Raw genomic sequence first — 26,321 nt, forward strand, 5'->3', positions numbered from 1 at the left:
AAATAAAATAAAAATTACATTTTTTCTTAAAACCTATATGAAATTTATCAAAATAGATGAATCAAATAAATTGACAAAGTTAGGTTATATATATATATATATATATATAGGTAATGATATGCTGCCCACGACGAAGTCATATGATTCGTTCTATTTTTTCTACCACAGCCATAGAATTCCAAAGTTAACTAATTTAGAGACGAGATTCGAACTTTACTATCAGTACCACGTTAATGATTTATTTTTCATATTCACAATATCATTTGCACAGCATATTAAATGCAGTGAGTACTACTTGGTTTCCACCTAATCGTTCGTGAGAGTATATGACGTATGTTTAGCATACCCAATGAGAAACACACTGAATATGATAGTACAATATATGACGTGTATATACATCACCCACTGGGGTGCGAAGGCTCTTGGACACTGGCCAGGCTCGCGTATGTGCATAGTGTACGGACGATGAGCGGTGGCGTGGTGACGACGGCGATTAGGCCGAGTGATTTCGTCAACCCAACAATAATAATATTGTGTTTTTTCGTAGACTTGTGAAGAATTCTATAGAAAAACACTCGTCTGCATCATATTCGACGCGTTTAAAAATACCACTATATAAGTGTGATGGTTATTTACAGTGATATACGTCAAAACAAAAATGTTTTCAATGTATTCCGTCAAAAATAATGATATATATATTTAATAAAATTTAAATTTTAAATATAATAATAACACATTATATTATTTTATGATTTCGGTGCTCGATATTAAAAATGAACGCGAATAAAAACATACAAGCTTAGGTATTCGTTCATAACCGTAAGTACGAATATTATATATATTGCATACATAATACATTTGTTGAACATTTGTAATAAATAATTTATAGTTTGTATAACTCGTAGTTTACCGATCCGCCGGAAACTCGTCCACTTTTAAATATAATTACACGACGTCATATTATATAATATATATAAATTTACACGAAAATCGTCGTGTAGTAAGATATTATAATATATTATTATATAATATTATATTTAAAATTTACCAGAAAACAACTTTGTACCTCTTTGATTCCATAGTCCCCTACCATCATCATCACCATAAACCGATTAGATGCAGCAATTTTATTATATACCTAAATAATGTGACGCGATCGTTATACGATTTATCGCGTTGTGCATTATCAGCGTGTGTCGTCTCGTCACGTCATAAATGTTTCTACACATTATTATATAAAACAGAATATGTACGTGACCAAATCACCGTTTACCGACACATGTATATTTTGATATAATATAATATCAGAACTGTCTCGATGGCGATAACCTGCAGCTGTATCGCGGGCAAGAAAGATAAGTCCAGTGACAGAAACAGCGTTGAGACGTGTGTCTGTGTATATATAGTATATAATATTATAATTTATAATGACTGACCAGAAAATCGTATTCCACTTATAAGTAGTTTCGTAGCGATTACGTTAAACAACAGACGTGATAAGACTTTTTAGTGCATGTGTACACTACATACACACGTTTTCGAGAGCGGTTGAATGGTGAAATTTTTCATATTTTCATCGTACAGATTATTATAGAACATAACGAGTCATGATAAAAAAAATTATACAACAATTATTAATATATTAATTTCGACGCATCAGTCATTATAATATATACGCTCGCGAATTAGATGAGTCGATCGCCACTTATCGTCGCCGCCCGTTATACCCACATCATATCGTTGTTAAAACGCGCAGTAACATTATAATATAACGTATATTCTCATATCGGTTTAAAGTCGCGACGCGGCGTTCGGTTAAGGTTTCACTCTAAAATCGCAAAAAGTACAAACCGTACTCGTATAATATGACTAGGTCGCCTTTTTTAAATTACCGATTACAATTTACGATAGCGTATCTATATCGCGGCGGTAGACTAACGACGCCGCATATTACAATATGTACGATGTCGTCAGCATTCGTCATTCTCCGTCGCGCCGTTTTCCATCGAAATAAAATTATAATTGTAAATCGTCGTCGAACTCTGAACGCGAGCTGCGCGCACAGTCGACCGAAATCCTTCACACAGTCGCTCACAATAACATAATAAGTCCGTCCGTCCTGATTATGTATGAATAATGTGACTGCGCAGCGCAGCTATACACACGAAACCACACGCAATAAATCACCTTCAACCGACTCGGACGACTGTCCATATACGCGTACACCTTCGTGTAAATAATATTACATAATATATACGTATATACGAGGGCCGTATAGTGTGTATGTGTACCTGCGACGACAGTTTAAGGATAAACGCGATATCCGATAGACGAGACAGACGGGCGGACGGACGGACAGACGGCACCGGCTGTATATAAACTATGCGGAGAGAGAGAGAGACGAAATAAAAAACCAGAAATTATTATCGTCGAGTACGTCACACGCGCATACAAACGATATTGTCCACATATGACTATACGATATATGTGTGTGTGTGTGTGTGTACATAACTTACCTATAAAATAAAAAATACATATTATTATGTATACACATAATAATAATTGTCTGCGCGTTTAATGTGTATTTATAAACATCGTGTTGCGGCCGTATAAATTATAATATTATCGTACAACGATTGGCGACACGACCCCCGCGAACGCCGGACGAACGTTACCACGCGGTAATTACCGGGATCGCGCCACCGGTTCCATACACTGCAGGTCTGTTCCGTGCGGTGCGCCCGTAAATCACCGCGCGCGCGCGTCATTTCGCCCGGTCGCGCCGCGGCGTTCACCGCACCCTTTGAAGAGCGCGCGCGCAACACACGATCACACGATATTTTATTACGTTATTATATTATATTACGTATAATATGTGTCGACGAAATCATCGCACGCGGTTTTATGCGTTTATAATAATACTCATATTTATTATGTGCGTAATGCGCGCGCCGCGACTACCAGTTGCTCGTCTCTACGCGCGCCTTAATTTACGCCGCCGCGGCGTGTGTTTTAAATCAATTTTCGACGTTCGGACGACATAAACAAACCAAAATAAAAGGTTAAACACTCTTGTTGTTTCGAGTGTACATATAACACTATATATACACTGTATATTATATACGTGTGTACGCGCACGGGGGAGAAATAAAATACACATGCACACGACGAGGAGAAAAACCACCGGCGGTGGCGGCGGCCCAAAAGAAATTTATGGCGTTTAGATTGGGTGTACGGGATTCCTCGGCTGTCACTCGCTACCCGCGGAGATATCTCAGTCGCCGATGCTGTGTTTATATGTATTACGTACGCGCGAGCGCCCAAAGTGTGTGTGTGTGTGTGTGTATATTACGTATGGCGGAGAGGGCAAAAGAAATTTACCGTTTTCTTATTACGTGAACGGCCGACGTAAACCGTACATGTATTTATATATAATATATGTAATATATATATATAAACAAACACACCCCCCAGTTAGCGCTGTGCCCTCTTGTACGCGACGACCAAAGTGCGGTGCGAGAAACGCTGCACATAATAAAGAATAAGTGCCGCTGTGTTGGCCGGTCAGCTCGACGTCCGTACACATATTACATATAGATAAGTACAGCGGGAGGCGCCCTCCTCCCACGGGGTGTTGCTCTCGCGCGGCTAATAGACCTCGGACTTTTTTTTTTTTTTTTTAGTGATAAAACATCATGGGAATTGGTTCGAGCCGTTGTTTTTTAGGGTCCCCCGCGTATGTGTATGTGTAAACATACGAATATCTGTGTGTGTGTGTGTGTGTTTGTGTTTTTTTCAGGCCAAAGGGAAACGGTTTAATTGATACACACCCGGTGATCGTAAATCAAACGTGAGATTGCGTGCGTGGTGTATTATATACGTACGTGTGTACACTGTAAGGGACAAGCAGTAGTAAGCCGCCACCGCGCGCGTGGAGTATATATATATATATATTTATTATATAGGTATACGGGTCACAGGCGGCGGTCGGGATGTCAAACGATAAAAAACAAAACGAGACTCTGGCCGGAGAAAATTGATTTTTATTTCGCCTATTCTTTTATTATTATTTTTTTGTATTTCGATACGGTTTTTTTAAATTCATATTTATATAATACCTATTCGTATTGTTGTTTAATTATCCGTCTCGGCCTGTTATGTTATAAATATACGTATATAGTTTTATATATATATAGTATACAGGTATTATAAACATTTGTACAATGGTACGCATTTTGTTCATATTATATTTTTTTCGCAAATTTCCCTTAGTCATGTAGGCTATACATAGAAAAACTATAATAAGGCATTGATGGCGAGTGTATAAGAGTGCGCGCACACACACATACATATACACAAATATATTTACATGAGTAATAGGCATATTGGCATTATACAGAAGATTTATGGATGGATCCTCAGAAGAGAGTTGGCGAAGCGCGTATAAATTCTCGTTTACAATAATGTAATACATTATTTAATGTCTATATAATTAATAAAAGTTAATAAATAATGTATTTATATTTTATATTTAATATTATTTTTTCGCACAAACATGATGATGAATGCAATGAACATTTTACAGAAACCAAGTCCGTATTTTTATGAAAAATTAAATTTAAAACGACGATAATATATCAAATATAATAATATATAGTCTAGGATTGCTACGTTATTAAATCTCAAAATATTGTAAAAATCTTATAATATTGTCCCAATAGTAATTGTATAAGATATAGCTACACCACTCGTAATATCATACTTTAACAAATGTCATATATCGTGCCTTTACTTATAGAATTTAAGGTATAGTAAATGTACACCAAAAATGGAATCGATTATTATAAAATAGGCATTATCGAAAGAATAATCGTACAAGTTTCGACAGTGGAGTATAATATATAATGAGATATGAGAAGCTAAAGACATAGAATACAATATAATATAATATATATCTGTTATAATTCTACTTTTACTGTTATTATTTGATTTTGCGTACAAACATTTCATTCAACTGAATATAAATCATGATGTAATTAAATATTATAATGTATTTATACTAAAAAAAATCGTGTTCGTTTAATCCCCGTGATTTTTGTAGCAATCCGTCAACGTGATTAAAAGTTGATAAATAAACGAATTCATTTGGTTGAAGCAAGTTTTCAACAAAATCGTAATTTAAAAACAGAAAAAAAAATAAAACAGCTGGTATATAATATGATCTGTCATATGACGACTCGTACGGCGAACTATGTATTATAATGTAATATTATTATTATATGTTTTAGTGATTGGCGAATTACACGTGCGACAGACATTTTGTTCGGGCGGCGACGGTTTGCGTCGTCGACGACATTTTCTATATTATATTCGTCCGTCATCATTCAACGTGCGTGTACGTGGAGTAATATATTATATTAGTATTTATCATATTATACTGAAGGTCTGTAGACAGAACCATATAGTTTTTTAAAAGTTATATTTCGTTCTTGATCGAAGGAAATATCCTTCAATTATTTTTGAATTTTTTCATGTAATAATATTTTATTGTGTGATGGTTACAGGATGACAATTATAATTTTATCAACTAAAAACCTAAATTATAGATTATAAAATCATCAGCAAATTGTAAAATTTTCTTAAAAATATTTTTCTTGATTTAATTTTGGAAATTTTATTATTTCATTATTTTTTTTATTATTATTTATTTTTCTGATAAAATTATTACAAAAAAAAAAAAAAAAAAATAGTAATAATGACAATATATCTGTACTAACACTACATTTACGAATTATAAATACTATGCCATCCCTGGACCCTCGACCTCTAAATACTACCAAAGCTGAAACCTGTTTTTCCGCACGTCTTCATAATATGCGTCTTGTCGTCGCAGAAACATAATTACACCATACATTTCTAACGATATGATAAGTTTGTACGGTGCTTTGCGTTATATCTACACACGACGTATTTTATATACATTTAAATAATCAAATTATTATTATTATTACGTGTATTCTTTCGTATCAGTGGCTGACATACTGTTGAACGCAGGGTGTGTGTTGTGGTACACATAATATTATAATAGTAGCTGGTTTAATACAGCGAGCATGTACGCTATATGGCCCACGCCTGCGTTCAGCACATAAATCATTCTACAAAACACACTACTAACGCTTATTTAAAAAATAAAAATCTCTGAACGGTTTTATAATATGTATTATATATATATAAATATTAAAACAGAAGAAAAAAATACTTTGCCAGAACACTATGTACACACACATACACACACACATACTTGCACGCGCGCTTGCGGCAAACAAAGTTTTAATTATAACTTTCTTTTGTCGCCGCCGCCAAAAAGACAAAAATCCGTTGATTTCGTCGTTTATAGTACTTTATACGACATAAATCACGCGAACCAAACGCCGAGGCGACAGCGTACCTACACATTATATAATAATATGTGAATATTGTACAAGGTAACGCTAAACTCGTCCCTACAATGTATTATATTATAATATAATAAATATATGAATCTAAAGAATAGTAAAATTAAAATAAGTATCAAGTAACCACGCAGTTGCGTATACTGCAGTCCTATAGGCATTTTTATAAACATTCACGATAGTAATACACGTTGGAAAACAATATTATTTCGTGTCTTACCATTATTATTAATTATTTTAATTAGTATTTTACTACAATAACTGTTGTCCATATAGACTGATCCTCATTCTGTTAGCGAGGACTGCATTATTGCTGCAGGTGTGTTTTGTGTTTACGCGTTCGCATTTCCGTCTGGTTTGTGTACGACGGGCGCGACGTATGCTTTTCATACGAAACGATTTTCATCGTAAAAATAAACTGAGCACAGCCACAATGCGATAAAAACGCACCAGTATCGTGTTTTCGGGGGTTGAACTTGAAGATTAATAATCTGATCGATATGTGTTCCACGTGATCCGATCTTAGTATAATTGATAATATGTGGTTGAACAATTTTTTAGTACAGATACAACAATAAAACAAATGTTATAATATTTTACTACACCTTAATAGTTAATTAAAAAAGAAATAAACTATTTGGTTCTAAACATTTGTTTGTGTTATGCAGTTGTTGAGAAGTATCGGTCTCCCTATAATGTTGCAGTGATACAAACTAAAACACAACATTGACCAGAATTATAACGATTTTTTAACCTAAGTTTAAATATTATTGTATATGTATGAACAAAATGTACTGTTATACTATAATACTAAATTAATAAATTAATATATTATATAATTATTAGTTATATATATATTTGTAGTAATTGTATGATAATGTAACGCTTGCTTTTAAAACTATAAGATATTTTTAGTTATTATAATATTACCGTTATTTATTTTCTTGTTTATATTATTTTAAATTTAATACATTAACTACTATTCAGTTCTCAGAAATAGTTTTGACAAATTATTAATAAATGCTATATAGTAAAAAAAAATAGCTTCGACCACATGCCATTAAAATGACCCACTCTCAGAACACGCGCACATATTAAAAAATATTATAAGCATACGATAATGTTTAATAGTTAATGTTCCTCAGCCAAACATATTATAGGTACTTTTGTCGTTTTAGATTAAACTCGGAAAAATGTATATCATATTATTGATCTTGCTTAATAATTGTAATTATAAATGTACGAGCGAGTATTGGAAAATTGATCTGCTTATTATTAATATTAGCTATTATAACTATCATGCACAAATAAATTGTCTCCTGGTGTTATAATTATTATCTACAAGTATTAGATTGTTATAGTTATTGACAATATAATCAGTAATACCTTAAAACTGCAGTAATTCTGAAAGTTTTTTTGAGCATCGAATAGTATGGTTTGTAAGCGTATGATAAGTTGAGTAGGCACAGATGAAAAATAAATAATGCTAGACGTTACAAACGCGTACAGATCTATAATCATCATGTTATTGTAAGGTCATATCTCATATTGGTGTATTATTTTTTGTATTAAGATATTGGTATACATTTCTTAGTCCTGCTAACACGATAGTTATGCCTATTAGTTTACGACTTATGAGTAACTATATACGTAGTGCATTAACTTTATTAAGTAAAATATTGGCCATCGTCCAATCGCTTTAGAACAATATTACACAAACCGTGTCCAATGTCCATGGCAGATAGGTACACAATATTATGTGTGTAACATCACTCGATAATTCGTAGATTTTCAATTTTTGTTTTTGATTAGTCCGAACTATTCAGCCTTTTAGTTGGGCATGTGCGCTATTACTATATACTATTACGTGATTCGAAACGCACAGGACGATAATATACCAGGTATATAACCATATACCTGTGCAGAAGACGTCGTCGTCGGCAGAAAGATAATATATGATATATTACAACTCTTGCTTGTACGGAAACGATATCGGCCACGTTTATATAATATATACGCGTGTAGGTACATAATATATCTATATTTGTCGGTTGCACGTACGCGTTTAAATCATTCCGACACGAATTGAATCTGACCGCCGGCACGCCGCGGCACAACTACGGCCATATAATATATAATATATTGTATATACGTATATACGTACACATACGCATATACTCGCGGTCCATAAAAAACGTCTTCATCGGAAATTTTAACACACACACACACACACACACATTAATGTTACAAGTAGTTTATTATACGTCTTAAACGCTACATAATATTATGCTGTACAGCGCGAGTGCGTGTGCGCTTGTGTTGTATGTTTCAATATTATCTCCATTACAGTTATTTAATTAACGCCCGGCCGGGGCCGTGTGCGACGGCGGGGGCGGAGGGTCCGCCACCGATAATTTACGACGTCCTCGGCCGGCCGACAATATACGGTCCCCGTGCGCGCACCGTCGCCCCTTTAAAAACGCCGTATAGTAGTGCTACGACGGATTGTCTGCTCTACACGCCGCCGATAATAGTAGTAATCGTAATAGTGTTATAGTAGTATTAGTGGCAACAGCAGCAGCAGTAGTAGTAGTAGTGGTGACGGTATATAGTGGTGATAATGTTACGACCTCAAATCCTAGCGTATATATATGTATATTATACGATATACAATGTGTAACATAATAATGTTGCCGATAATTGGGGTTAACATTATTTTTCTCAAATCTTTATTTTTATTTTTTTGTACTTTTAATTTATTGTACGACTTATTATAATGCTCCAACACACGCTGTCGCTCCCCTTTTGGCGCACTAGTCAAAAGAGAGGACGACTACGCGCGTAACACGGCACATTTAACCTGACCGATTTGACTCCCGCCGCAGTCAGTCAGTCGTCGGCGGCATACATAAAACGTCTTCTGTATATGATTTACTATTATTTCGCTTTTTTTCTCGATCGCCAAAAACACATTATTTACGCCGCGTGTGATGTATATAATATATATATATATACGAGCGCGACTCCCGCATATATACGCATGTATTTTTTCCTCCCATCATTTGTACGGGCGCGGTTTTTTTTTTTTTTTGATAGTTTTTTTCGTTAGCATAATTCACACCACGCGCGACAGTCTGTTCTATAGTACACCATCACCATCGCCTCAGGAGATCGTCACGTGTGCCGGAAAACTATTTCCGAATCTTCAAGACGAGCGCGTGCACGTACAACGTTTGCAGCGAAGCTCCATTAAAATTGGTTAAGTTTATACAATTCGTATATGTTTACTAGACGAGATCTTCCTAGTCGTAACTGGTATCCTATCCCATCTAGGCAATCTGACATCAATACGATTTTCTAACGCCCGGAAATCGAACAAAATAGACCAACACAGTACCAAACTAGTGCATACAGCTTCTTTACAAGACATACAGTAATAATTATCTATACTAGTCTACAGTAAGCGTACATTTTATTATAATTTACTAAAATATATAATATTTTCGTATGATGAAACATTATGTTGTATATTGTTAGAAGAATATTATACGAGTACGATAGTCATCGTTCGTAAGCGCTATACTATTAAATCATTGTAAATTATATGGTAAGTATATTATGAACGTGTTTATGTGTTGTATAATTTCACGCACGTTTGTTTAATTATACAAAGTATAAATATATGCGATGTATCGTGGTCGTGTTTAGATTCGTTCAATGCGTACCGTATAACAAGTAACAACCTATAAATTAGATCAAGTCTTACAATAATAAATTTATACTATAGATTTTTTGTTCTTCTAGGCCTAGAAGACAATACTATTGTGTATTTTCAGGTTTCTTCGTACAATGTGGACGATGACAATCGTGGATCATCACTCGTCAGATCAAACACGTTGCCTAAATACTATAACGTCGTTGGAATCATTAAAAATTATGATAATACGACGAGTAAAATGGATAATATTTATAATATACAACGGAATAGTGCCATTACCCATTGATATATTATGATCTGTAAATACCGAATAACATTTTGTCTTATGTTACTAATTTGAAATACAACAGTCGTATAAAAGTTAAAATATTTATTTATTGTTTAATTAATACTGTGCAGCGCTAGAATTACACGTCTACACACTAATATCAATATGTTTTATTCGATATACACGTTCAAACAATTTAAATACGCAGAATAATATTATCAATTAGTGTTTTATTAAGATTATATTATTATACTTATCATTACAATTTAATTTAAATTTCTTTGAAAATCAGCGTATACAACATTTTAGTCTGATATAGGACGAATTGAAATGTTATTATCAAGAGCGTGAACGACTAAACAGTAAATACATACAACTCGTGGCGTTGTGCTTCTGTGATTAGTGAGTTTGAATTATTTTGGTATCGGTTGGTATGTAATTAATAATCATATAATATGATTTTTGTAAAATGCGCATTTATAATTAGCATAATATATGTTAAATTTAAATAGTTTTGAAATGCTGAGGAAAAACAGAGTAGCTATACGTATACGAGTAGCAATTACATTTCTCGACATTTAATCATAAGCAACGATGTCTTTTAAAAAATACTTACGAATCTTAATTTGCCCATTCGAATTAAAATTTTGGTAAAGTCTATAAAAAATAAATGTAGTCAAACGTCCGAAATGATGAGTAGAGCCAACTTGGTTGTTTACCGGTGGCCAAGTCACAGTTATACTATCTATAGTGAATTTGTTTTATTAATAGTGTAAAATGTATACATCTTATTATTATAATACTTTTTAGATAATAGTTTTTCAAGTTTTTGGTTTTTTACATAGATAACATGTATAACCTGTGTACATATGACATGTGTACATAACAAAATATGATAATTTAGCAATGCAAATGCTGCAAATATAATATACGGTGATATTATGAGCTTAGGAATACCAATACTTGTTTTTTTTACGGGAAAAATAGATATTTTGTGGTCGGCGCTTCAATGCAAAAACTATTATAAATGAGCCTTCAATAACCACACTAAACTGTTATTCCAACTTAAATTTCGTGAATTTCGTTTGCTGACGGATGGAAAATTTGGTTACGTTCCGTCTGTTTTCATTCAGCGGTTTCGTGAAGATTTAATAATAGACGAACGCGCGTCTCCTGAACATATGTACGTGCACATATATAAATATAAATATATAATATTAATATATATGTATGTACAAGAGTAAATATAACGTAATTATAATTAATCGCTTCACCCGTGTATAAAGCGCATTTCATATTACTAATTGCCGTACAACCATTGTATATATGAATAAGATTACAAAAACGCGAATAAAAACGAAGAGACGTATTAAAAATGCGAAGCCACAACGACCATCTAAAATGGGAGGTCCGAAACCTTTAGGTATTTGTGTTCCAAATTATAATATAATAATATTATAACTTGTGGTATTTGATAACATTACGCGGTACGATTTAGAAACTCTCTATCAGCCAAATGATATTTTATATAGAATATCGCGGTATTAAACAAATCTATAAACCTATATGGTATTATTCTATATATTTTTTTTATAGTTTTAACATTATATTGTTATTATTATACTTATATACGTTTAATATACCGGTATGTAGTGGTTCTCGTATACACACGGATAAACGCCCCCGTCGTCAACGACTCGATCGATTACGATAATTACTGGTCAGTACCTACGATACATATACATTTTTTTATAAACGTATACACTGCGCTGGCATTATAATACAGCTGGTAGGACGCGTATTATACCTATATCTATGTTCTATATACATAATATTACAAGCGCAAACTCGTACGTATACTACGGCGGCGGCTGTGCCCGAAGGCGCGAGACTTAAACAATAATTATTGATACGCCAGACGAACATAATATTATTACTATATATAATATGCGTATACACACTATGTACATCTAAGTATATAATATGTACATATATTATATAATATATGGGTATATGCGCTGTGCATAGTGATATTATTATATTATCGTTTTCTTGTCGAAAGCAAAAGTTTAGACCAGACCCGACCTAGCCTCCCGTCTCCGTCAAACACACATGCGGCTGACCGAATGATACTTATTTATTATATTAATTTGTATATAAATTAATTTTATTTTGCGATTATTTAACGAGATCTTCAAGTCCTTCATTATACATTAGGATATTATTTAATAACGACTCTGCATGCGTTTATTTTTAACGTTTGAAGTACATAAGCATTCTAAATACAATATTATAGTAAACAAGTCACAAGCGTGTGTGTTTAAAAAAATGTCATTTTATTACTCTTTACCAAGAAACGGACGACAATAGTCGTAAAAAATTAATGCATTAATAAATGAATAATCCAAAATGTAAACAAAAATATGTATTAGATATAAATATAGTTATACTTTGTACTTAAAAATTTTAGAAACTACTACAAGTACTACTTATAAAATAAATGTATTTCTAAACATTTCAATCACTCTGCATGTATAATATATATAGATAGATTCGTCCTAAATATCAATCTTATAATCGTCAATATAGAATTCATTCCTCTTGGTAGTGTACTATCATAATAAGTACTTAATAATATATATGATACATTAGGATAGAATTTAGCGAAATAGCATATTATTTATAATTTGTAAGTAAAGTATTAACTGGTGCATAAGAAAGGTAAAAATAATTTTTATTATGAGAATAAAATAATAATTATTTTATTTTCATAATATGCTTATACATCTAATACCGAGATATATTTAAATACAGTATAATATAATATACAGCTAATACATGACTAATCTATGTTTACTAAATGCGCCTTTTTTGGCTATAAATACAACAGCGTTCAGACGCGTATTATTAAATATGATTTATTGTCTTTAGCACCTCCCTTTTTTCATTCCTGAATCGACGGCCGATTACTAGTGTACTAATGTTTAATGGAAAAAGTCATTACGGTTTGACGCGTATTACGCGGCGCGTGCGTGTGTTATTATCCCGGGCCAATAGTTGCGCAACGTCGAGTGAATAAAATAAACACTACAGTGACACATTTTTGTAATTATTATGAAATCGCGTGGGAAATATTAATTTGTAAAATATTTGTTCATGCGATCGGTTTGGTACAACACAATATTATTATAATAAAAACATTATCGTCTGCGCGCACATAATATTATACCTAACCTTTGTCCCGTGTTCGAATTGTGGACGCAATATTTTCAAATCGTCGTGTGGTCAAACCGTAAACGTTGATAATTATTTAATAACGATTTTCCGTTTGTTTATAGTTAGCACAAGCGATGCCGAAGCGGCGTAGGTACCTATATCAAGTAATTTTGGTTTTTTCCTCTCCGAATTCTTTTCTAAACGTCTATTAACCTCGGTGGCGCCTTTTTTGTACTGCACGTGTGCGTATATCATATTATTATTACTATACAGAAACGGCGGCACGAGGATTTTCACCATTCGCTGGAATAATAATAGGTATATAATATGAGCTACACACAAAGTGGCGTATGTGCTGCAGAGCGCTGCGACGATACGACCGACTGACTGACAGGCGACCGTCCCACAACTGCACGCGCGACGGCCTCGACCCGGACCCGAACGACCCTCATCGTGTGTGTATTATATGTAACCGTCGTCACCACCACAGCCGCCGACGGCCAGAAATTTGCGCCCCCGAGCGGGCCGCTAACCCCCTTACATTGTACACGCAATTCGGAAAACGGTTTTGTTCGACTGATTTTTTTTTTTTATTTAAAATTTTTATCACCGTTCATATAATGAATGTATATACACATTATATTGTATCGGTGAGGGTTGATTTTTCGTGGGGGTACAAAAATTGTGGTCGTAGCGTAGGGGGAAACGGCCATTACGCGCCAACACCTGCCGCCCCCGACTTTTATGCGTATTCACAATTGCCTATAATAATAGTCGCGCGCTAGTTTAATCGTAGCGAGAGAAAAAACCCGAAAATTGTGGTTTTATTTTGCGCGCGGGCCCTGCAGATATTTTGAAAATGATTTTTGAATTTGCTTTAGATACATAGAAATGCATCGTATGTAAACCGTGCACATTTTGTGATGATTTTGGGTCGCAAATAAACAGTACTTGAAACGATACATTATTATTATTATACTGTCTAATTGTACCTATGCGTAACTCAAATTTGAATACAGAAGACCTGTTGGGCGCTGACTCACGGCTGCAATTGCACCATTAAAAAAAATCGGTCTTGTCGGCGAATCGCTTTAAGATACATTTGGATGCGGTTTGCGATTTATGTATTTTGAAATCTATTTAGTATTTTTGAGCCCCAGTTTTGTTTTAAAATAAACATTCCATGGTTTAAAAGACACATATGTCCGCGTAAACACAACATGTATGAGTAATAGGAGACCGACAACTGAGACCAATTACGAATTATCATACAATAATCACGAATTATTAAAAAGTACCTATTACGTATGCTTATATAGGTACACGGTGCTTCTGTATAGTTTAATGTTATAATATCTATGTAGAATATACACACTTAATTGTGTTGTGTTATATAGTTTCATTATAGACGTTACGCAACGTCGACGGTCGTGTTATTATAATGGTATAGTAATTATGGCGGATATCGTCAGCGGCTATAGTAATAAGAAAAATAAAAAAAAACCGGCGCTGACGTTCAAATTATTGTCCAATATGATATTATGTTTATACCATACCCTTTACCATCATACTGCAGAGTGCAGACTACTACATCAACGACCGCGAAATCTGTATTCGCATGCAGTTAGGACGACTTGATTTAGACAACTTTTATGGACATAATATTTCCATTCAAGTCTCAATTTTTTCTCCGCTGTACATACAGATGGAAACGGTGTAACGAAAACTGTTTCGACATTCATGAAATGGTTGAGCAGCGTATTTCGGCGTTTTATTACTCGACCTAATGTCCACAACGATAAGTTACAATATATAATGATAATACTATGACAATAGGGAAGTTGACACACCGTTAACACACCACACGATGATTTATTTGAAATTTACATAGGTGCTGTAGGTATAAAAAACATATATAGCACAGCAATATCAACAATTTTAATACACTCGACGATGATGATCATCATTAATCAACAATACACTAAGTTTTTGTTAAATAAATTGCAATTGCAGATTATTAGGTGGAATATACCATTTAGGTAGATGATATTTTTACGGTATAGGTGGAATACTTCACTGCACGTAGATTTTATTTTACACGAGTACTAAAAACTATAGTCAAACAGAGACGATCGTCGACTAATAATAAGTGTGTCAGGACGCGTTTTCCGTACACACATATAACATGTAAACACACGGGTAAGGGGACCGTGAAAAACGGTGACGACGACGACGACGTTTGACTCGAAACGGTTTCTTGTATTATAACCAGGAAGGGCGACTGGGCGATCATCACGCACTTTATTTGCGTAAGCGAGGGATCCCACGCGTATATATCTATGTATAAAAAAAGACCCTTTGCGAGTACAGTGATTATACGAGTTTATTGCTATGTAATATGCGTCCCGAGATTTATCCACTTGGCCCGCGGTATACCTATACGTGTAGTGTGTACAATATATTTATTATAGTATTATATGGCTGTTTATGAGCATATAGTTTTACATGTTATGATTTGTACGATATAAATATATTGTCAGATAGCGCTCAAAGAAGGGTGGTTGCCGATTTTATTCGTGTTATTATTTTTCGCAAGACGGTGCTGACGGTGTCTACAGATGTGTGTATTTTTACACGAATTTGCAAGACTGGAGTGGATAATTTTCAACCATCATATTATTATAACGACACAATTAAATTAGTATGTTCGTTAACTTATTATATTAAATAGCTACATTGGACTTTTGGTTGATGAGACAATACAAACGGTAATATGAATAGGCAACAATAATATATAAAAAATATAGTTGGGATGCAATTAGAACCGTGTATATTAAATTTTAATATACAAAATATATGGTTACAGTTGGTCAATAAATTGTGGTAGAGCATATTTTATAATTATTTTTTGCTTTAAAGCAAATTTATATTTATATAGTCCAATAAAGCTAAGAGATCATCGAAACGGTGGAGAAATATACTATACACCTCTTCGACATATTAATAGTAACAAAAAAATCCGGCTACTTTTCAGTGAAATTTGCTGAAATCGGTGCTCTACTGAAGAATCATTTTTTCTAATATAATATAGTCTGCAGATATTGGACTTGATTTTTATTTTTCATAAATGATTATATTATAGTAGTGGTAGTAACAGGTAGCACTCGAATTTGTACATATATATATAGCTATTATTATTACATATTTGAACTATTTACCAGTTTTATAATATTTGTATTAGTATTAAGTAGTCCGTGTACAGTATTTTTTACTTTTGACCTACTCTACCTAAATGTAATCGAACGTGTTTTGGACAACTGGGTTATTGAATAATACGATACGATCGTAATACAATATTTGAACGTAGGCCGGATGAGAATTATTTTTTCACAACCATTTCATTATTGGTACGGCAAATTTCAGTGTATATTATTCTCGTATAATTCGATATAAAGTTTAATACACAAATATGGACTGATATAAAAAAAATAATTCAACAATTAAACCGTCGTTAGAGGTTTTTTTAACGCCTATAGCTAATGTGTTATACAGTTCTATTGTTTGCTTCGTAGTAGGGTTGTTTTTTCAAATTATTTTTTAACCACAACAATATTTTTATCGGTGTTTAAATCGAGTTTTAACTACCCGCTCACTACCTCGATGGTATATTATCGACTCTAAATTAACATTATTTTATTATTCGGAATATTATTATATTATATGTCCAGACTTACAGAATAATTTATTCGACATTTAAACAGAATATACCTACCCAGAGTTATTTTTTGTTAAATATCAAAATTAATTATAAATGGTTTGAGATTTTATTTTTTAAGCTATTGAATAATTTTTTAATAAGGTATTAATTTAATAATTAATTTTATTTTTAATTGCATGTATCAATTTTTACCTAAATACAAGAATATACGTACATAATAACTTTATTACCATGTATTTTTGTATAACATTATGTTTATATATGTTAAATTGTTAAATGTTTATTATAGATAAGTGTTCAAGATTAATTTAATATAAATTGATCAATAAATATTTATTATATATTTTAAACACAAAAAATACTAATCGTGAACTCGAGATTAAATTAAGCTTTTAATTTCGTAGTAAATTGAAAATTAATTAGATTATTGAAAACTTAACATTTTATTGTCATATAAAATTGTTGTCAATAATATGATGTAAATTATTGTTTTCAATTATTCAAAATGTATAATAATTATTGCTGTCTTATCATTTTGAAATTTAACTATATAAAAAGTGTGATCATATAGACATTTTTAATCATTTTATAATGTATTATATATTTAAAACGAGAAGAATATAGATTTTATTACCTACACATGTACACAAATAGTAAATATCTGTGGGATGATTTATGTGAGAAATCATAAACAGGTTCTGTCAAAATGATATTTAACCACGATTTACCCTATTTATTCAAATTGTATAATCTCACACACAGCAGGCTATGCGATTCGAAATAATATTTCACGATAAATATAAGTCTTGACAATGCGTAAAATTAAAATCACTAAAACACCTTATAATTTTGTTTTTTTATTTTTAATGATATTCTCTTACATGTCGACGATTCATGTTTTTAGTTTTTACAGTCGCGAACTTTTAATATAATATATTTCGTCCATACCGGCTATCGTGACTCTTGCGAAATTCAACGATATACGGTATACTTTATACTGTGCTTTTTACGATCATAAAAACATCGTCATAATATATTAATACGACTAAACCGCAAACACTACGATATCGCAGTACATATATATGTCGTGTTCTACCTACATACGTATATTATATATTATAATATGTATTAAATTCAGATAAATTGGTATATGTCGCCAATAATATTATATTATCGATAAGGTACTCACTCTGTCCGAGATGAACTCTCTTCATCCACGGGTAGATCTGCGGTGGGTTTTGGCCGGAGCCCTGTTTGCCGCCCGAAGATGCGGGCCCGTTGCCGTTGCCGCCTCCGCCGCCGTTCGACGACGTGGACGATATGGACGAGGCGGGCGACGAGGACGTCTGCGAGACAGGGCCTTGGGTGGCCGGCGAGGAACCGGTCACCGGGCCGCCGGACGACCGGACAGACTTCATGACGACGGCGGGCGGCGGTGACCGGGACCCGGGTGGCGGTGCCGCGGACGTGGTCAGGTCTTGCGGAGAGCTGATGCCGTTCGGCGTGGCCGACGCCGAGGCGGACACCTCGTACTTGCACTGGACGACGCCACCGCCGGCCGCGGACGGCATGCCGACGACGTTGTTGTTGAGGGCCGACGATATGGGCGATATGGCGCCACCGCCGCCGGGCGACGGTAGACCGCCGACGCCGCCGCCACCGCCGTGGTGCTGCAAGTGTTGCAGGTGGGCGCCCGCGGCCGCGGCAGCCGCAGCCGCCTGCAGCCTCTGGTGCTGCTGGTGCTGCTGGTGCTGTTGCTGGTGGTTGACCGAGTGCAGTTGTGTGTAGTCGATCATGGACGGCGACGACTGTTGCATGTACTGCGACGCGTACTGTTGCGGCGAGTAACAGCCGGCGGCCGGACCCGCGTTGTACACGCCGCCGCCACCACCGCCTTGGGCCGCCTGGCCGTAATAGTCTGCGGCCGAGGCCGAGGCAGCGCCGCCACCGCCAGGGCTGTTGCCCGTCTGCAGCGGGTCGACCGGCGACGTGACCGCTCGGCCCTGTTGCTGTTGGGCCTGCTGGCTCTGCTGGTAGCAGTTCATGAACTGATACGAACTCATGTTCATCTAAACGGTTCGGGTCGCGCGCGCGCGCTCAAATGCACGCCTCGTTGCGACGTTTACCTTTGACGGTGAGACCGGTCACGGTCCGTGTCTGTTATACAAAGCTCACCGGTGGGCCGCCGATGAACCGTGTTTTATCTATATATACGATTGTATATATATATTATGTATATTTACTAGCAGCAGTATACCTATATATATATCGTAAGTCGTCAGGTCTCCAACATGCCATTCGAAAACGGCGTCATAATGTTTGTGCCGTCGGAAAAAAAGAACCGGAAAAAAACGCGAAATCGAACACACTCGAAAACGATATAAAAAAAAAAAAAATTTTAATTTTAAAATTTTCGGATATCCGCGACAAAATTTACGCAAACAGTACAATTGGCGATAATCATATACGTCGAACGAGAAAAAAATCACTGGCGCGTCGCGGCCGCGAATAATAACAAATAATAATAATAATATATTATATATTAAATCACGATAATAACACGACAATAATAACAATATTATATATTATAATATACCGTCGTACGTGTCCGTCGGACGGGGCTGGGGGCCACGTGCTAGCGTAATTTACGACTGCGGCGGCGATCCGCGTTCGGAGGCGAGTGGAACAGTACAGCGGACCGACTCGGAGGACCGAACACACTCCGAAACCCGACAACTTCCGACGCGGCTGGAGACGTGCGCGCGCTGTGCCGGTGTGTATGTGCGCGCGTGTGTGCGTGTGTGCGCGAGTGTTTTCGTGCGTGTGTGCGCGTGAGCGTGTGTGCACGCGCGCCTGTGTGAGTGCGCGTATCCGTACAACGTAACCGCGGCCGTCGACCAATCGGAACGCCGGACGGTCGGCGCTCGGATCTGGCAGTCCCTCGTGTGCCGCCGCCGCCGCCGTCGACGGAGGCGGCGGCGGCACCGACGACGACGACGACGCATGAATGAACCGGTGTGCGTGGCGCCGTCGGTGGTGCGGTGGGGGGCGGGGGAACGTGACCGCCGCCTCCGGACTACCTATTTCGTCGCGGACGTCGTCGTTTCGTACGCCGCACGCAGCCGTGTCCGAGTTGTTGCCGGCGACCGGCCGGTCAAGGCGCTCGCGTATACGCGGCTTTAGGTTATTATTATTATTATTATTACAACGACAAGTGAAAAACAGTAAAATATACGCTTCCCCAATATAACGCGTCTGACGTCCCGACGCGTGTTATATTTCGTCAAAGTAATTAATAGTGTTTCGAGTACAACTGTATACAGTTCAACTTTGCAGCCGACTAGTGCATATTTTTTGATCTCAAATATTAAATAATTGTAAATCGATTTCTCTCGACACAGATATAGTTCATTCCGTAATTTTACGTTGTGCAAATTCGATTGTTCTAAGATAACTATAAAAACATAATAATTAGCCAATTAATAATGTTCTTTTTATCGCGTTAGTAAATAATGACGTATAATATTCATTTACATCGATTCTACGGATTATATATTATATATATTTTTTTTGATACGTATATTGATAAATTAATTAATTTTAATAATATTTCAGGATAACGAAGTATTATTTACAATAAATTTGTAATTTCTCACATATTTAAATGGTTTTATGCGCATATTATACATTTTTATCAGTTTCCTACAGTGAAAAATAAAACGTTTTATTAGTCACAACCGCAATCTTACATGTGATTAGTTTTATTTGGATGGTGATAACATACTATTGTTGTAATAGTACAACGATTATATTGTATTATTGAATTTCAAATTAAAATCTATCTCGTCGGTTGATGTAATTTGATATTTGATTTCATATAGTATAAGGATTAGGCTTATAGTAACAAAATTATTTATGACATTTTCGTAAGTACAACTTTCGCAGTGAACTTTAAATATCGCTTTTTTCTTAATGAGATTCAATAATAATGATTTCCTAATAATAATTAACGATATCAAAGCTTTGGATGTATAAGACTTTTGGACATTTCGATCAATTTGATGGATTGTTTGTACATTGAAAATAATATTCCATATTATACACTAAATACTATAATAATAGTTAGTAATTACGATCACAAAGTATTTAGGCATACTGTGTACTGCACAAATATTTTGAAAAAAAAGACTAAATTTGCTTCTACCGTATATCATGATAGGACTCTTATTTGTTGAGTGTACTTGCTGTGATTGAATAGGTCACCTTAATGGATTAGCTTAACTTGAATTCAATAATAAATCATTGTATATATAAAATAAACGATACACCAATCTCTGTGTGGATTACTGGATTAGTATACATTTCTAATGGTAGATAATATTACATCATGTTTATAATATAGTTATTAATATTTCATTGATTTAGTATATTGAACTAATTTTTGCCAAAAACACCGCATATCACTAAGTCAGTTTTGATGTTAAGTACACTAATATCAATGTTTTTACAAATAATAATATTTTTTTAATTGAAAAAAAGGGCAATGTTCTAAAACTCTAATAAGATTAATACTTTTTCATCAAAATTTGAATTACAAATACTTATAAAATACGATTGAAATGATAAATATTTATAGTTTATACGAATATTAGCATATAAGGATAAGGAATATTGTACTGAATTCATATACTATTTAAAAAGTTATCAATATAAAAAAACAAAAACAAATTGAAAATGTGTGTATAAATAGTTAAAAAAATATGTATTAGCAGATATATAAAAAATATTAATATAAGTATTTTATGAATATTTAAAAATATTTCAAGTACACCAATTTTTTTTTTAATTATATAAAAAAATAAAGATTTTATTAAAAATTGGTGATATGTAAATATTCCCATTTTCCAGTTTTATTTTATTAGTTTCCCAAATTTTCATATTTGTGATATTCCAATTGAGTTTATTACCAATAATATATCTACAATTATCACATTAATTACAACATTTTAATTAAATTGTCTGTTCTAAAACATGATATCATTTAAAGAATACACTTGTAGAATTAATACTTTTCTTGCTTCTTGTAGGTACTTGATATAATCTTAATGACTAAATAAAATAATTATTATTGAGAATCATTGTAGCTTGTAAATTTTAATAGGTAATTTAATTTATTTAAACGTTGCATGTCATCATTCATAATACGAATTATATTATAATATAAACTATATAGTACTTTATTAGTAACCTTTCGGTATTAATAATTTTTATTTCTTGTATATTACTTTTTAAACGTTAAATAAATGGTATTTGATGGCATTGGCTGGCTATACAGGATTTTGTATCTGATGTATAATATATATATAAATTATTATAAAACCTATTGGTTATTATTATACATATTATTATAAAGGTTATAATATAATTCATTACTCGTTATGAGTATCTATAACATAATATAGACTATATATAGGTATACGTTTATGGGAGATATATTAAATAAATATATAGATATTTACAATTTTATAAATATACTTAAATTAATAATATAACAAAATAATAGAAGGAGATAAGGCGATCTTATTACATGGCATCAATATCAGTTGGATAAAAAAATATCAACTCGTTGATAATTATTTAAAAGTATATTATAATATACATTACCAATATATAATAAATTGTATGTTATAATACATTGTGTGTAGTGTATTTATAAACTTTATTCACCAATGAACGATCACAGCAGAAGAGTAGTATAATTGTTCCAACACAGCCTCATCTGCTGTCGGTTAAAATACATATGAAAACAAAAATAAATACAACAAATTATATAATATTATACTGAGTATCAAAATACTAATTTAATAATTGTTAGTATTTTAATAAAGAAAAAAAATGTTGTTTTCCAATATAATAGTTTGCGTTTAATACTAAGAACATATAACAATTAATAGGTTGTCTTCAATATCATTATATTATCATATCGTATATAAGTATTATCGCGTGTTTTGGCTGTTTAAATGATATAATATAATATTTATTTACACCAGCTATAGATTATTGTTGCTAGGGAAATAAGAATTAGGTATGTATACAATATATTGAATTATTATTATATCGTATGTATTCTATATATGCATCAAAATGTGACGACGATGATGGTTAGTCGTTCATCATCCTTAAATGCAGTTGGACGCCTAGGTATATATTATATAGTGTCCAATCAATTTATCTTATCTTATCTTAAAATATGAAAGCCTAACTTTGTAATGTTATTGAAAATACATATACAAATTTCAAATCAGACATGACGTATTCAATGACAAACTATTTTTCAACCCAAGACGTGCGATTGAAGGTATCAAAATCCTATATAATTGTTCATATCTTATACAGCATAGAAACTTTTCCTTGATTCTATATACATTATAATATAATATAATGATAAATGATTATAATTTTTATGGGTGATTATTGCTCAACAACACGACTATTTAAATTTTATGTCGATACTCGATAGCCTATATTAATCACAAGAGTTGATTATTATATAGTTGTTGGTTAATATATAGATTAAGTGGTTCTGAAATTTTTCAATATACCCTATAAATTAACATGGTATACTAATATATATCGATAATGATTTTTACATCACAAATATTAATAATATTAGCTTTTAATAAAATACTATAGTATATTATTTAGATGATTTTTAACTATATGATTTCCTTACAACTGCTGGAGAAGTAAGACTTCCAAATAAAAATTAATTTATAACTTTTCTATTTTTTTTCATTGAAATACTTATATTTTGTATGTTAATTGTAAAATGTTAGTCTTAGTTTTGATACCTATTGGTATAATATTTTACTATATTATGATAAAATTAAAATCATATTTTAATATTGATTTTGAAAATGACATCAATATTTATACATACCTACGCAGTGTATTTAACTTATGGTTATGCCATAAATGAACATGATATACAATGTACGAGTTTATCAGTACAAGTTTTTATTTGCAGTCCAATATTTGAAAGATTTGTAAACACGTGAAAACAATCATTAAACCATAAAATTGTTAAAAATTTCATTCCATTTGAAATATATGTTTTACAGATATCCAGATGGTCGACTCCGCCCTGCAGCCTATAATAAAATCATATAACACAATATGATCGGCCCATCGTGAAACTTCCCATTACCTCGGCGGATTGCCATTTGCCGTCGGAGCGGTGTATGACCATTTATATATTTTTTTAACATAATGTTTTTATATTGCGGATAAGTATTTATTAGATCAGTTTATATACGTTGGACAATAATAGAGAATAAATATTAGGTACAAGAAATTAGAAAGTATAGGCACACAGTGAAGAGACCTCCCAGTTGAGGTATAGGTACTTCGTTGTGAAATACTTATAGTGTTTGTTATTCAATATTCATAGGTTATAAACCCATTGTATATGTATATGATACTATATTTATATAATATTGTATATATATTTTTTAATTTTTATTATTATTATATAATTTGACAAACAGCTTTTTTGGGGGGTTGTCACAGTTTTGACAACAAATTGTACAAACATTAATTAACATTTGTGTCACAGTTTCAGCGTTTGTTCATATTCAAAGATTGCAATTATGTGTATCGGAGCATAATACTGCAATATATATTATTTTCGAATGATAATATTATATTATATTTATTTTCTAAAAAAAGCCATGAAATCGTTTAAATGGTAGAAATAGATAAAAAAATAAGAAAATATATGTCTAAATAGATCGTGGGTTGGTTGTAAAGGGGTAAGCGACCCTCTATAGTTTTCCATCTCTGCAGACATACACCATATTTAGTGTAGTTACTAAATGTTAATATTTTGTAACATAAGGTCTTGGGTGACTCCCATATTTTTTCAAAATATTTTATCCTATAACCTTTTGTTTTAAATACGTGGTTAATGCTGCAGTATTCGATGCTTATATAGGTATCTATATAATATATTATATATACGTATATGACGTATATAATATGATGTGGTTTAGTGCCGGTGGTGCAGGATATGCGTTCTATGGGAGGATACTGTAGCGTCGAGTTCGTCGCACACGTGTAAGTTAGAACTGTACAGTGTGTCTATTGGAGTATTGTAGTTGTGCGGGTGTGTGTGTGTGTGTGTGTCTAACACATGTCTTATGGCCGGTAAACGCGCGGGGCCCGACAACAACCCCACACACAGATTCTTGAGGGTTGCTCGAGTACACGTCACAAAAAACACACACACACACACACACATACACATACACATATGACGCGCCCGTTGACAGACCCTTTACGAACGAAGATTTTGACGAACTTTGACCGAAAACTCGCACTGCCGCTCGTGGTCCACCGCAGCATCGCTAAATAATTATGCGTGAGCGCGTGTCTGCGTCTAATCTATACGCAATATATTATAATATTATATAGTGAACTTGTGGCACGTGCGTGCATACGTGTCTTGACACATCCGCGAGTTTGCCGAAACTTTGTCCAATCACCCACTCGGACAGATTGCCATCGTTTGTCACTTCGCGATAGTCGAACCGAACCTGCAGTGTAGCAATAACGCGTGCGTATACTGTCAACTCAGGGGCGAGTCGTTATCGTCGGTATTGCCATATAATTTCGCTCTATGATATTATATCCTTCGATGACTCCTGGGCCCTGGCCAAGACATTTTTCGGCCTTCGCGATTTACGACTGATCCACGTTCCCGCGCAGTCATTTGATCGATCCCGATAGTAATGCCGCGTGTTCGACGGAATTTCCCAATTTTTTTCGTCCACGCACGAAGTGACACGGCTGATGGATAACGTCCAATTTGTATGTCGTAAAATATATACATAATATACGTACAGATGGTAGCGTTTTCGGCGGCAGTGTTTTAAGATGAAATATTTTTTT

General features: G+C 33.9%; 1 protein-coding gene across 1 annotated transcript in view; it reads right to left on the reverse strand.

The window, feature by feature from the left end:
* The window catches only part of LOC132920103 (homeotic protein Sex combs reduced), a 32,160-nt gene extending 12,056 nt beyond the window's left edge, over positions 1–20,104 (reverse strand). Inside the window, exon 1 of the mRNA XM_060982185.1 lies at positions 18,562–20,104. Coding sequence (XP_060838168.1) covers positions 18,562–19,441 — 880 coding nt within the window. The 5' untranslated portion in view covers positions 19,442–20,104. The remainder of the gene's footprint in view (positions 1–18,561) is intronic.
* Positions 20,105–26,321: the final 6,217 nt, after the last annotated feature.

This window comes from Rhopalosiphum padi, chromosome 2 (genome assembly GCF_020882245.1).
Source record: "Rhopalosiphum padi isolate XX-2018 chromosome 2, ASM2088224v1, whole genome shotgun sequence".
Lineage (NCBI taxonomy): Eukaryota > Metazoa > Arthropoda > Insecta > Hemiptera > Aphididae > Rhopalosiphum > Rhopalosiphum padi.